The following is a 14,120-nucleotide window of genomic DNA, read 5'->3' as shown; positions in this document are numbered from 1 at the left end:
CACTCATTACTGCATTAGTCAATGCTGTAGACCACCACTATGGTGATGATGCAAAGTAGTTTACCCAAGCATTCACACACAAGCTGTAGCACCAGTTAGAAGCTGGACCCCAATCTGACTCAAGTGCACTGAAGCCAAGAGGTACAGGACCACCTCAAGAGGTAGTCTCATGCCATCTGGGCTTTGCACAGGTGCCATGCAACCCCAGACAGCTATGAAACTAGATGGACAGTGCACAGACCATCTATTAGTATGTCTGAGCATTTTATGAAACATACCTTGCAATTACTTTAGTGTTAGAACATGGTTTTTATCCTTTCATCAGTATTTTTTTTTTAATTAACTGATCAGAGAATAGAGTCCATATGCTGAGTGTTCCTTAGTCACTGACCACAGTACATGATGCAATTGGCAGAGTAATTGGGTGTGTCCTGCACATCCTACTTTAGACTGTAGTAAAACAGCACCCTGTGAGACATTCATTTTGCCTATACGCCACCCTAGCTGGTCTATGAATTGGTACAAAGTAGAATGAAGTTTCAATTACATCTCCTTGACATTCAATGGAATTACATTCACTGAATCCCCCATCAACATCCTGGGCATCACCATTGACTAGAAGCTTAACTGGACCAGCCACATAAATACTGTGGCTTAACAGCAGGCCACTGGCTGGGTATTCTACAGCAAGCGACTCACCTTCTGATTCCCTGAAGACTTTCCACCATCTACAAAGCACAAGTCAGAAGTGTGATAGAATACTCTCCACTGTGTTGCTACTCCCCAATTAAAGTCCAAAGTGCAGTAACACTACTTTAATTAGCTCAAAACCACACAGTGATCATTAATACATGGATGTACCAAGCCTTTTAAAATGTTGCAACCTCCACATGATCAACAGAATTGCCAGTGTGCAGTAATTACATATGAAATTCCACTCACCTGTTTTCCACCATTAGCTGTCCTTTCTGTTGTATCCTGATGCACATTCTGTCCTGATCCTCGGAGTACGTTGATGAAATCTTTCTTTGAGACAGACGACAGCAACTTGGCACGCTTTCGTTCAGACCCACCTACGTCTTTAATTTTTTCATCCACACTAGTCTGATGCTTTCGCACAGCATTAAATAGCTGCACAACACCTCTGTGTATTATATAAATAGGTTAGTCATCCCAGCTCAGAGATGGAAAACATTTGCTCAGTTTCTGGCCAATTTGCCCATTTTCGCCAAGCTAGCAGACACCTTTGCCACAATGTCACTGGCTTGCCTACATGGTTTATTTTTAATAGGCATCCGCATGTTTACCCAAGTACCTTTCGTTTTCTTCATTTAAAAAATGAAGAAAATATTTTTATGAAGGGATTTTGTTTTGAATGAACACAATAGCAAATGTGCAACATGAAAGCAAATCCCCCCTGGACCAAACTATTTTGAACAGTGCAGCTATTTTCAATGCCACTCAATGCCAAAACCCAGTCAAATTTCAAATGGCTGTTTAACAGACTTGTTAGGCACTTATGTGCTCAAAACCCACATCAGAAAGCCTGGACCACAAACACAAACAACTTTGGTCTTTGCAAAAACCATTGAGGAAAATGTATAAAGACTTTTAATATCAGTGGATTTCATTGGCAAATAAAACCAGCAATTGCCAAATGATTCCTTACCAAGTCAATAATATTTCTACCTTAAACCCACAGAATAGTATTTATAAATACACTGGAACAGAGATTCTTAAAATGTGAAATGGGTCATTTATGGGATTAGCGTACTGCCCTTTCATCCTATGATCAGAATTCAAACCCAGCTCAAACAGGTGGGGATGAAAGTCTCTCTACTGGTTGTTGAAAATTCCAAATGAAATGAGCTGGTACTTAACATTCAAGCGCTCAGTATCAACATTGGGCACCTGTTTTATTTTAACCTGTAGGACAGCTGGCTGGCATACAAGGAAATCTATGTTGGAGACCCAAGGGAGGTGAAGTACAATGACACAATATCAAATGACTAATATAACAGTAAAACTTAATCAGCTGAAGTTTCTACTGGTTAGTTTGTAGATAAAGACTGACTGATTCAAATCTGGTAGTGAGCTCATCAAACCTCACATTGTAAAACAAACCATTCAAGATATGGCCAGAGTCCAGGGAGGGAACATAACAGATAATCTCTGTCTCTCTTGTTGATGTTGCCACTGCTGAAACTAAATGATCTAAGGGAATCCTTTTTTGGTTAACAGTTACTACCAGTTAGAAATGAGCAATGGCATGTGCAAATAAGTAATATCAGAATTCCAATGCTCTGATATTTATTCATTTTATTTTGGGAATCAAGCAATAGAGAAATATGAGTCACAGCAGACGACCTTTATGCGCCACCTAGTGGGAAGATCAAGAAAAGCAAGGACTGAGATTTAGGAACAGATCACAGCCTAGACTTTCAGATTGGGGCACATTTCCAGCAGGGTGGGACATTCGCCAGCTATGGATGCTGCTCCTCCCAGCCAATGGGATCTTTAACACGTTGTGGTGGACTTCTAAGTCTCCGCCATGTGGCAAAAACTTACAACGGTAGGCCTCAAAGCTGCCTGAAAAACTGAAGAAAACCTTTTACTGCCATTTCTGGGATCTGCAGACCCTCTGAGGCCTCCTCTATCAAGCTTTGAAAGTTTGATGCCAGGACTTTCAGCCAGCCCTTTTTAATGGGGAAAAACAGTAGTACGCTTTATTTCAATGTTTTGCGTATATTTGTCCACATATAGGCAGGTGCAATTTACGTCACCAGGTCCGCCCTCCAAGGACTGGAAATGAGGCACATATGATTCCTGAGCACTTTTCCAACCTGGTTTACTCTAGATATGCTGAAAAACAGAGAGACGGAGCTAGAAAGCTGAAATTCATGAGTCTGTCCTCAGTTTGGGGATGGTGCATGGTTGAATGAGACTCAAAGGGTAAAAAAATATTTGTGGATGGCTGGAATTTAATTTGCAGAAATCAATTTACCTTTTGCTTCAATGATAAAAAGCAATGCTAAATTAAAAAACAAAAAAAAAGTCTTTATTTCAAATAAATATGCCCTGAAATCCCGACATGATTTGGGACTTGAAACAAGCATGTATTTAGCATCTTGTTTACCCTATCAACATAGGGTCCAACTCACATATTTGCTGGCAGAGTACTTACACATCTTGATCTTTGGATTCACATTTCAAAGCGTGGTCTATAGAGAGCTGTACGATACCTACCTGGTGGCTATTTTCTGGAAGTTCCTCTCAATCTCTCGGTCTTGAACTACATCAGGTTTCACTCTGCACATTTGCTCCCATTCTTTCTTTTTGTCGAGCTGCCAAAGAAAGAGCATGCTGAATAATCTGAACTTCATAGAAATCAAAAGGTTTCTAATGAATAAATGACTATTAAATATCTCAATATTTGTCAGGAACTGGTGTGGCTACAGCATGAGCAGAATTAAATTCTCAACAAAAGTGTTACTGGCGTTTGTAATATTTCTGTAAACACCGTGCTACAACTGGTGCCAGCAAAGCAACTTTTTCTTAAAATGAAATTTTGTGCTCATTGAGGGACATTAGTCTGAAGTGGAGTACTTTCCACATTCAACACCGGTCAGTCTCAAGCATTTCGGCATCAGGTACAGCACAAGTTGAATGCAGAGTAAATCCCAAGAACATGCCTTAACCCCCAACTGCACCAGTGTAAGATTTTCTTTTCTGACACCAATCTTTCAATTTAACTGAATTAGAAGCAGTTGTGTGTGGTAGACTCACATCCACTAGGAACTGCAATGGAGCCAGGCAAACCTGTAACACATGGGACTCCTGCATTCAGGGAAAAGACTTGCCTCCTGTCAGATTCCAATCCACAGGGACCGAAGGCATGGTTGCTAAATTTGCTGATGACACAGATAGATAGGAAAGTAATTTGTGAAGAGGACATAAGGAGACTACAAAGGGATATAGATAGGTTAAGTGAGTGGGCAAAGATCTGGCAAATGGAGTACAATGTGGGAAAATGCGAAATTGTCCATTTTGGCAGGAAGAATAAAAAAGCATATTATCTAAATGGTGAGAGATCACAGAGCTCTGAGATGCAGGAGGATCTGCGTGTCCTAGGGCATGAATCATAAAAGGTTAGTATGCAGTTACAGCAAGTATTTAGAAAAGCTAATAGAATGTTATCATTTATTGCGAGGGGAATTGAATACTAAAGTAGGGAGGTTATGCTTCAGTTAAACAGGGCATTGGTGAGACCACATCTGGAGTACTGTGTACAGTTTGGTCTCCTTATTTAAGGAAGGATGTAAATACGTTGGAAGCAGTTGAGAAGGTTTACTAGACTAATACCTGGAATGGACGAGTTGTCTTATGAAGAAAGGCTGGACAGGTTAGGACTATATCCACTGAAGTTTAGAAGAGGAAGAGGCGACTTGGTTGAAATATAAGATTCTGAGGGGTCTTGACAGGGTGGATGTGGAAAGGATGTTGCCTCTTGTGGGAGAATCTAGATCTAGGGGGGTCATTGTTTTAAAAAAAAAGGAGGTTGCCCATTTAAGACAGATGAGAATTTTTTTCTCTCAGAGGGTCGAGAGTCTTCGGAACGCTCTTCCTCGGAAGCAGTCTTTAAATATTTTTAAGGCAGAGGTAGATAGATTCTTGATAAGCAAGGGGGTGAAAGGTTATTGGGGGTAGGCGGGAATGTGGAGTTGAGGTTACAATCAGATCAGCCATGATCTTGTTGAATGACGGAGCAGGCTCAAGGAGCCAAGTGGCCGACCCCTGCTCCTAATTTGTATGTTCGTACGTATGTTCATATGTTTGTAGGCTAAGAATAATACGCTAACCCACTGCACTCAGTGCCCCTCAATCATCTCTTTCAAAACATGCCATGTCAAGAGGAATTTCAGCTATATTAGAAACATAGGTAAATTTCACAGAATTTACTACTAAACATCATAAACACTGGAGGTCTGGCACAGGGTTACTGGCAGTAATCCAATCTTGGGAGTTTGTTGACAAACTCTTCAAACTTCATTTTTGTGGCTTACAATGTGATTGAGGGGTTCAAATGGCATTGCCGCCCCACATCCACTGCCCGCATCCATTAAGTAACCTTCCTTGTTGAAATAAGTAACCAAGACAAACATTTGCAATTCCACATTGGTCAACAGTAAACACAGTGCTCTCCAAGTGCAAGTTTAGCACAGCTTACCCATATACACCACACAATTCCACAATCCCTTTCTATATTAGATCACCAAGGTATTAAATAAGGACGAAAAAAAGATTAGAGCACCATTTAGTTTGCACATGACTTGTGAGTTAGCAGTCTGACCCAATTCACATCTTGGCCTATCATTTTGGACTCCCTGCTTCTATTCAGCCACAAGCCAAAAACGGAAAGCAAGTAAAATGGGACACGTGTCTGGAAATAGTGAAACCTGTGGACTCAACTGTTTGGATTTCAGATGTTTGTACACCTGACAATTCAGAAATATGGGAAACCAGTCAAGCAGCAATATTTGTTTGGGAAGCTCCATGAAACATACCTACGTGTTATAACCTGGAACTGTGTAACAAATGCTGCCAATGTTGTTTGCACTGAAAAAAATCAAATCACCTGGCTATGAAAATCATTTTTTCCACTATATTCATTCTACCCTGACTATAATTCACAAATGCTACAGAAAATATTAGAAACCCAAAGGCCCTAATAAATCTGCTTTTTTATTGGTCAACTCCATGTACCTTACCTTCTCCATTTTTCCTCTCTCCAGAAACATACTGAATCATGTGTTAAACACATGTATAGTGTCAGTTTCAATGGGCTTCCCTAGTAACTTGCTCTACAACTGTATCACCTTCAGGTGTAAAAGAAAACTATTTGATTTTCCTTCTGATAGTTACCAGCTCCTGGTCAACAGATTCTCCACTTGCCACCGCAGTTAAAATTAGAACCTGAAGAGCATTTCAATTCTTGTTTAGATGTAAACTGCCAACTAGTAACTTTCCTCCCCAGTCAGGCACACAGGTAAAAGCTGAGTATGTTTATCTTTTAGTACCTCCAACTATAAAGATATGACAATAAGTAAAACACATTTTACAAACTACATGCTACGACCCTGATAAAAATGGAAATTTGTCACTAGCAAGTCATCCATTATCTTACTTCATCGAAAGAGATGTAGCTTTGCTATTTCATCTCAATCATGTTACACAAACTAACTTTCGCTCCACAATAAACAGAAAGTCTATTATTTTAATGCTTCAGACCTGCCACCCTATTTTACATATTCAACAATGCTTGCCTGCTGTTCAGCACATTATTCCCATGTATTATACAGTTTGTGCAGACATATTTAACCTCTTCAGGCCCACGCAGAAAATCTTAATTGTTCAAATCTTAAAACTCAATGCAATACCTGTTTCATCTTTTCTAACATCGCCTGTTTCTTTTTATCTTTTTCTTTCTGTTTCTCTTTATTTTTATTAAGAATCGCTGGTTTGTTCCCAGGTATCTTCTTTTTTAGAATTCTGGCCATAGCATCTGCCCAGCCAGCACTGGGATTTGTCGGATCCTGATCTGCAGTTTCCTCTTCAGGTTCAGACTCTGGATCATGATTTTTCTCATCTTCCTCTGAAGGGAAGGGGTCACTTGTAAGATCGCCATCAGAATCTAAAATGGAACAGATAGGTATATTGCTCTGAATATATAAAGAATGCACTCTTCATGAATTTCATTTGATGCAATGCTGACATCTAGTGTCAACGAGAGGTTCAGCAATCTCAAAGCTAAAAAAATCTAAAAAAAACAGATCCAGTGCTCACCTGAATAATATTCAGGCACAGAAATGTTTGAGGAAAAAAATTAGAAATTTGCATCCTATTGTGCATATAGATCCCACATTCAAACATGAATTCCTGTAACATTACTGCAACACTGATTTATTGCTTGTAACAGGAATTCAGTATTGAACATAAAAGGCTGCACTTAAGAATACACAGCACAATCCCTACAATCCTAGACTATTTTTGATTTATTCAGAATTTTACATTGATAATTCAGAGGCACGTTGACATAGGAGTGCACTTTAGACTTTTTCAACTTATTAGTGAACAAATTGAATGGATTGCCCAAATTGACCAACAAAATATAAACATGCTGACAGAAGAACAGTTCAGCATCACAGGACATTAGCAGATTAACATTCTCCACTACAGAGCACTAGGATGGCTTTTCTTATAAAACCTACAAGACACTGGGCTGCCCCAGAGTCATCAAACCAAAACATAACAAAAATGCCCCCTTTTAAAGAAAGGTAGAACTAATAAGAATGCAATCATTAAACAAAAGGAAACTTATCAACTAAATACCGACACCGGTGTCCAATATGCCCTCCAGTCCCTGTGGTGCCCAACAATTGCAGAAGGCCTCAAGCATACAAGCAGACACCACGTGCTCCTTCTCCTGGTTCACCTGGGCACGGGCAGGTCACGAAATAGAGGCAGGTAGCTAGGGTGACCACCCCAAGGGCCACATCCAACCTGGACCTGTGATGGCCACCTTCGCCAGGCTCAGGAGCAGACCCATGAGCAGCAAGATGCAGATTTGTGCACAGCAAATTATAGCGTAGACTGGGGCTAGGGCTGGTGGATAACAAGAGTCAGCTTATGCTAGTATTTTAAGACTACCGACCTCATAGCAAAGTTTCAGGCCTGGGAGTAAACTGCAGTTACTCCCGTCTAATATGTTCAAGATAAGGCATGCAACATGCCATTTTAAAAAGGCAGCACAAGTTTCAAGGCTTAGTTGAAGTGCACAGAATAACGAGACAGAATTGCCAGAGTTCTGTCATACATCAATTAAAACCATACTTACTAGATACAATGACCTAGAAATTGGTTTGTGTTGACAGACTAGCATGAACTGGGCACAGTGAGCAATCCCTAGAATGGAACGGGTGTTCGCAAGGCACACTTGATATTGGGCCTTGGACCTTTTTTTTTTTAAAAAAAGCAAAACTGGTGAGCTGCAGATGCCTGCTGGGCATTCCTAGGCAGCTTGCTGGCAAAGATGATTTGAACTTTGGACCACTGGCAGCAGCCCTCAGGTTTCTGCTAGGCGAGAGGAATGAAGCAGAGGCAAACACCTGTCTTCAGCATGCCTGTACCTCCTGGTTCCACATTCAGCCTAACGAGTGACCAGGGAGGAGGATGGAATCAGTGGCAAAGGGGCAGAATTTGTTTTCAAAAGGTCAGAGAAAATGGCTTCAGTCTTACTAAGATTGAACTACAGGAAGCTGAGACTTGTCTGGAACTACATGGCGGGCAAGCAGAGGCAATGAAGGGATTAAGAAGTGATGGAAAAGTAGAGGTGTCATTGGTACACATATGAAAACTGACAGCTGGAAATGCACTGGCTACATTCAGCTAGCTCAAATGGAATCAAACACAGTCAGGGAGCTGGATGACAAGCAATTTTGAAGAACATAAGAACAGAAATAGGAGCAGCAGTAGACCATTCGGCCAGTTGAGCTTGCTCTGCCATTCAACATGATCATGGCTGATCTTGGGCTTCAACCCCACTTTCCAGCCTGCTTCCCATATCCCTCGATTCCCTGAGAAACCAAAAATCTGTCTATCACAGCCTTAAATATATTTAACCATGAAGCATCCACAACCCTCTGGGGTTCAGAATTCCAAAGATTCACAGCCCTTTGAGTGAAGAAATTTCTCCTCATCTCAGTCCTAAATGATCATCCTCTTATCCAGAGACTGTGCCCCCTTTGTTCTCCAGCCAAGGGAAGCAATCTCTCAGTGTCGACCCTGTCAAGCCCTTTCAGAATTGGTATGTTTCAATGAGATCACCTCTCATTCTTCTAAACTCCAGAGAATATAAATCAATTTACTCAGCTTATCATAGGACAGCCCTCTCATCCCAGGGACCAATCTAGTGAACCTTCACTGTACTGCCTCCAATGCAAGTATATTCTTCCTTAAATATGGAGACCAAAGCTGCACACAGTATTCCAGGTGTGGTCTCACCAAAGCCATGTATAATTGTAGCAAGACTTATTTATTCTTGTACTCCAATTCCCTTGCCATAAAAGCCAACATGCTATGTGCATTCCTAATTACTTGCTGTACCTGCATGCTAACTTTGTGTTCCTTGTATGAGTACAGCTAACTCTCTGATCAACATTTACAAGTTTCATGCCTTTTAAAAAATATCCTGCGTTTCTATTGTTACGATCAAAGTGAATAACCTCACACTTCCCCACATTATACTCCATCTGCCTTGTTGCCCACTCACTGATCAAACCTGTCTATAACTCTTTGCAACTTCTTTCTGTCCTCCTCACAGCTTGCATTTCCACCTACCTTTGTAGTGTCAGCAAACTGAGAAACATTACTCTCTTTCTCTTCATCTAAGTCAATATAGATTGTAAATAGCTGAGGCCCCAGCACTGATCCTTGCAGCCCTCCACTAGTCACAGCCTGACAACTTGAACATGGCCTATTTATCCCTACTCTCTGCTTCCTGTTCGCTAACCAATCCTCTATCCATGCTAATATATCAGCCCCATCCCGATGAAGCCTTATCCTGTGTATTAACGGTTTGTGAGGCACCTTATCATATTTCTTTTGGAACACCAAGTATACTACATCCACAGTTCCCCTTTATCTACCCTACTAGTTCTTTCTTTCTTTCTTTCTTTTGGGCCTCCTTATCTCGAGAGACAATGGATACGCGCCTGGAGGTGGTCAGTGGTTTGTGAAGCAGCGCCTGGAGTGGCTATACAGGCCAATTCTGGAGTGACAGGCTCTTCCACAGGTGCTGCAGAGAAATTTGTTTGTTGGGGCTGTTGCACAGTTGGCTCTCCCCTTGCACCTCTGTCTTTTTTCCTGCCAACTACTAAGTCTCTTCGACTCGCCACAATTTAGCCCTGTCTTTATGGCTGCCCGCCAGCTCTGGCGAATGCTGGCAACTGACTCCCACGACTTGTGATCAATGTCACACGATTTCATGTCGCGTTTGCAGACGTCTTTATAACGGAGACATGGACGGCCGGTGGGTCTGATACCAGTGGCGAGCTCGCTGTACAATGTGTCTTTGGGGATCCTGCCATCTTCCATGCGGCTCACATGGCCAAGTTACATGCTCAAAAAGCTCTATTTTGTCAAATAGGATTTCCCTTTCATAAAATCACATTGACTTGTTCTAATCATAGCTTGCTTTCCTAAGTTCATTGTTAATACTTCCTTCATAATAAATTCCAGCACTTTCCCCAATGACTGATGTCAGGCTAATTGGCCTGCAGTTTCCCGTTTTCTCTCTCCCACCTTTCTTGAACAGTGGTGTTACATTCAGAGCGACTCGAGCAAAGACTCTGAACAGGCTCCAGAAGCTGGCCGAGCGCATCTACCCTGAGGCACAGTGTGGCTTTCGTGCAGAGAGATCGACTATTGACATGCTGTTCTCCCTTCGTCAGATACAGGAGAAATGCCGTGAACAGCAGATGCCCCTCTACATTGCTTTCATTGATCTCACCAAAGCCTTTGACCTCGTCAGCAGACGTGGTCTCTTCAGACTACTAGAAAAGATCGGATGTCCACCAAAGCTACTAAGTATCATCACCTCATTCCATGACAATATGAAAGGCACAATTCAACATGGTGGCTCCTCATCAGAGCCCTTTCCTATCCTGAGTGGTGTGAAACAGGGCTGTGTTCTCGCACCCACACTTTTTGGGATTTTCTTCTCCCTGCTGCTTTCACATGCGTTCAAATCCTCTGAAGAAGGAATTTTCCTCCACACAAGATCAGGGGGCAGGTTGTTCAACCTTGCCCGTCTAAGAGCGAAGTCCAAAGTACGGAAAGTCCTCATCAGAGAACTCCTCTTTGCTGACGATGCTGCTTTAACATCTCACACTGAAGAATGCCTGCAGAGTCTCAGACAGGTTTGCGTCTGCCTGCAATGAATTTGGCCTAACCATCAGCCTCAAGAAAACGAACATCATCGGGCAGGATGTCAGAAATGCTCCATCCATCAATATTGGCGACCACGCTCTGGAAGTGGTTCAAGAGTTCACCTACCTAGGCTCAACTATCACCAGTAACCTGTCTCTAGATGCAGAAATCAACAAGCGCATGGGTAAGGCTTCCACTGCTATGTTCAGACTGGCCAAGAGAGTGTGGGAAAATGGCGCACTGACACGGAACACAAAAGTCCGAGTGTATCAGGCCTGTGTCCTCAGTACCTTGCTCTACGGCAGCGAGGCCTGGACAACGTATGCCAGCCAAGAGCGACGTCTCAATTCATTCCATCTTCGCTGCCTTCGGAGAATACTTGGCATCAGGTGGCAGGACTATATCTCCAACACAGAAGTCCTTGAAGCGGCCAACATCCCCAGCTTATACACACTACTGAGTCAGCGGCGCTTGAGATGGCTTGGCCATGTGAGCCGCATGGAAGATGGCAGGATCCCCAAAGACACATTGTACAGCGAGCTCGCCACTGGTATCAGACCCACCGGCCGTCCATGTCTCCGTTATAAAGACGTCTGCAAACGCGACATGAAATCGTGTGACATTGATCACAAGTCGTGGGAGTCAGTTGCCAGCATTCGCCAGAGCTGGCGGGCAGCCATAAAGACAGGGCTAAATTGTGGCGAGTCGAAGAGACTTAGTAGTTGGCAGGAAAAAAGACAGAGGCGCAAGGGGAGAGCCAACTGTGCAACAGCCCCAACAAACAAATTTCTCTGCAGCACCTGTGGAAGAGCCTGTTACTCCAGAATTGGCCTTTATAGCCACTCCAGGCGCTGCTTCACAAACCACTGACCACCTCCAGGCGCGTATCCATTGTCTCTCGAGATAAGGAGGCCCAAAAGAAGAAGAAAAAAGAAAAAGAGGGTGTTACATTTGCTAACTTCCAATATGCTGGGACTTTTTCAGAGTCTCAGGAATTTTAGAAAATCATAGCCAGTGCATCAACTATTGCTGCAGCTATCTCTTTTTAGAATCCTAGGATGTAGGCCATCAGGTCCTGAGATATGTCAGATTTTAGCCCCTTGAGTTTCTCCAGTACTTTTTCTCTGCTGATATTAATTATCTTAGTTTCCTCACTCTTATTAGCCCCTAGGTTACCCTCTATTCCTGGTATGTTAACTTGTCTCTTCTACTGTGAAGACAGACACAAACATTTATTCAATGTCTCTGCCATTTCCTCAATACCCATGATATTTTCCCCTGTCTCTGCTTCTAAGGGATCAACATTTACTTTAGCTACTCTCTTTTTTTATATACTTGCAAAAGCTCTTTATATTCCTGACAAGTTTATTCATTTTATTTCTGCCCTCATCAACTTCTTGGTGGCCTTTTGCTGGTTTCTAAATTAACTTTTTCACGGCCCTTTGCTGGTTTCCAAGACTGGGCAACTGCACAAAATGCACATGTCAGTTTGGCAGCAGCACCTGGAGTATAGCACATACAGTTTGTTAACATAACAAATCAAAGCTTTTGTACCATTTAAATTCCTTCCTTTTCTCCTCACATATTTTGACACTTACAAATGTGCATATACAAGTGATTTGATTAAAGCCACAACAGCATACTCCTCTTGAAAGTATCATGGCATCTGATTGAATTGCTCAATGTTTATGTAATCAAGGAGGAACAATGTCAAGCGTCTTAAATTTCACAGCATCAGAATCACAGTCAGCAATACGCTGAATATGTTTCTGGTGGGAACCCGTAAAGTGAATTCACCATTCAACATAAACTAGTAAGAGGTTAAGATCTGAGAATACTATCAGTAAGTCTTCACACGTTTGCAAGTGCGAGTTTCAGAGTAGGTTTGTGTGCCGTCCATTAAGGATTACTTGGGATATTCAAACAATGGCAACAGAATAAGCAACACACATTAACTCTCATCTTAAATGTGCAATATTGCAAAACTGGAAGTGGATGATGGAAGTGAAGTTCAGTCATAGCTGCCAAGGTTACACCCTCTCTGACTCAGCTACCAGAGACCAAGGAACTCCGTGGAAAGAGGCACTGATGGGAGAAGAGGTTGGCCTGAGTTTGGCCAATATTCAACTGGAGAAGTTCGGGCCCCTGTTGGTCTTGATAATTACACAATTTGAAAAGGTAGCAACAACCTTTAAGTTAATGGAGGAGAAAGTGAGGTTTAGCAGCATCTTGCTGGCATATCCGTGGAAACTGATCCTGTGTTTCTGGATAGTGTTGACCAGGAGCAGAAGGTGAAAAGGGGGCTGATGGACGTCAAAGATTTACTAGCGACAACAAAGCGAGCAGAGGTGTAGGTGCCATTAGCAACGTAGTACCTGCTTTGATTCAGGCAAACTGAGGAGAGTGCCTGAAAGTCTACTGCAGACGGCAGAGGAAGGAGTTGTCAATGATGCTAAAAGCTACAGGGAGTTGAAAAAGAGACAGAGGCGTTCAAACAAGTGGCAGATTAGAGACACAAAATAAGGGGGCGAGAAGCGGAGAAATTAACCTTTTAGGCCAAATCGTCCAAATAATTTACAGCAGGAAGGACGGGGATTCGGTTTAACTGTAAGAAAACGCGGTCTGAAGGATCAAGCTAATGCGGGACTCCTGCTGTCACCGGGCCCGATGGGACCCCTGAGGCCGCAATCACTCCTACTGGCCTTGCTCTAAACTTTCGGAAGACCCGCTGCTTTCATCACTTTCCCCAGGCCCCGGTCATGTCCATTTACCGCTGAATTCCGCTGCAACTCCACCGCCGTCTCCACGTGAAACAATCGCCACCTGCGCCGCCATCTTAGCCGGAAATAGCGGAACTGAGCGCAACCGTCAACCTTCCCCCGGCTAAAGAGCCGGGGTTAATAGTTCCGGCCGAGCGGGTGGAGCCGGCGCCCTGCCCGCTGCGGTCACATTGGGACGGCCGTTCGAAATCGGATATTAATCCTGCTCCTGCTGAACATTAATCGAAAACCTCCCCGACTAACTGGAATAATCTTATGCGCAGCAGTTGCCTATATTTACTTTTACACCAGTTGAGTGGAGTACACTATTGTAACCAACAACTCTCCCGAGTTTATGGGGTACACAATGAGAAC

At 42.7% G+C, this 14,120-nt stretch overlaps 1 protein-coding gene across 1 annotated transcript in view; it reads right to left on the bottom strand.

Moving 5' to 3' along the window:
- Positions 1–13,858, bottom strand: part of rrp15 (ribosomal RNA processing 15 homolog) — a 38,721-nt gene extending 24,863 nt beyond the window's left edge. Inside the window, exons 1-4 of the mRNA XM_068044134.1 lie at positions 13,758–13,858; positions 6,438–6,691; positions 3,247–3,344; positions 943–1,144 (exon numbers count right to left, since the gene is read on the bottom strand). Of these exons, the coding sequence (XP_067900235.1) occupies positions 943–1,144; positions 3,247–3,344; positions 6,438–6,691; positions 13,758–13,821 (618 nt within the window). The 5' untranslated portion in view covers positions 13,822–13,858. The remainder of the gene's footprint in view (positions 1–942; positions 1,145–3,246; positions 3,345–6,437; positions 6,692–13,757) is intronic.
- Between the last annotated feature and the right edge of the window lie 262 nt (positions 13,859–14,120).

Source organism: Heterodontus francisci, chromosome 13, assembly GCF_036365525.1.
Source record: "Heterodontus francisci isolate sHetFra1 chromosome 13, sHetFra1.hap1, whole genome shotgun sequence".
NCBI lineage: Eukaryota > Metazoa > Chordata > Chondrichthyes > Heterodontiformes > Heterodontidae > Heterodontus > Heterodontus francisci.
Note: the sequence above shows the minus strand (reverse complement) of the source record. Positions and strands in the feature narration are given on the sequence as shown.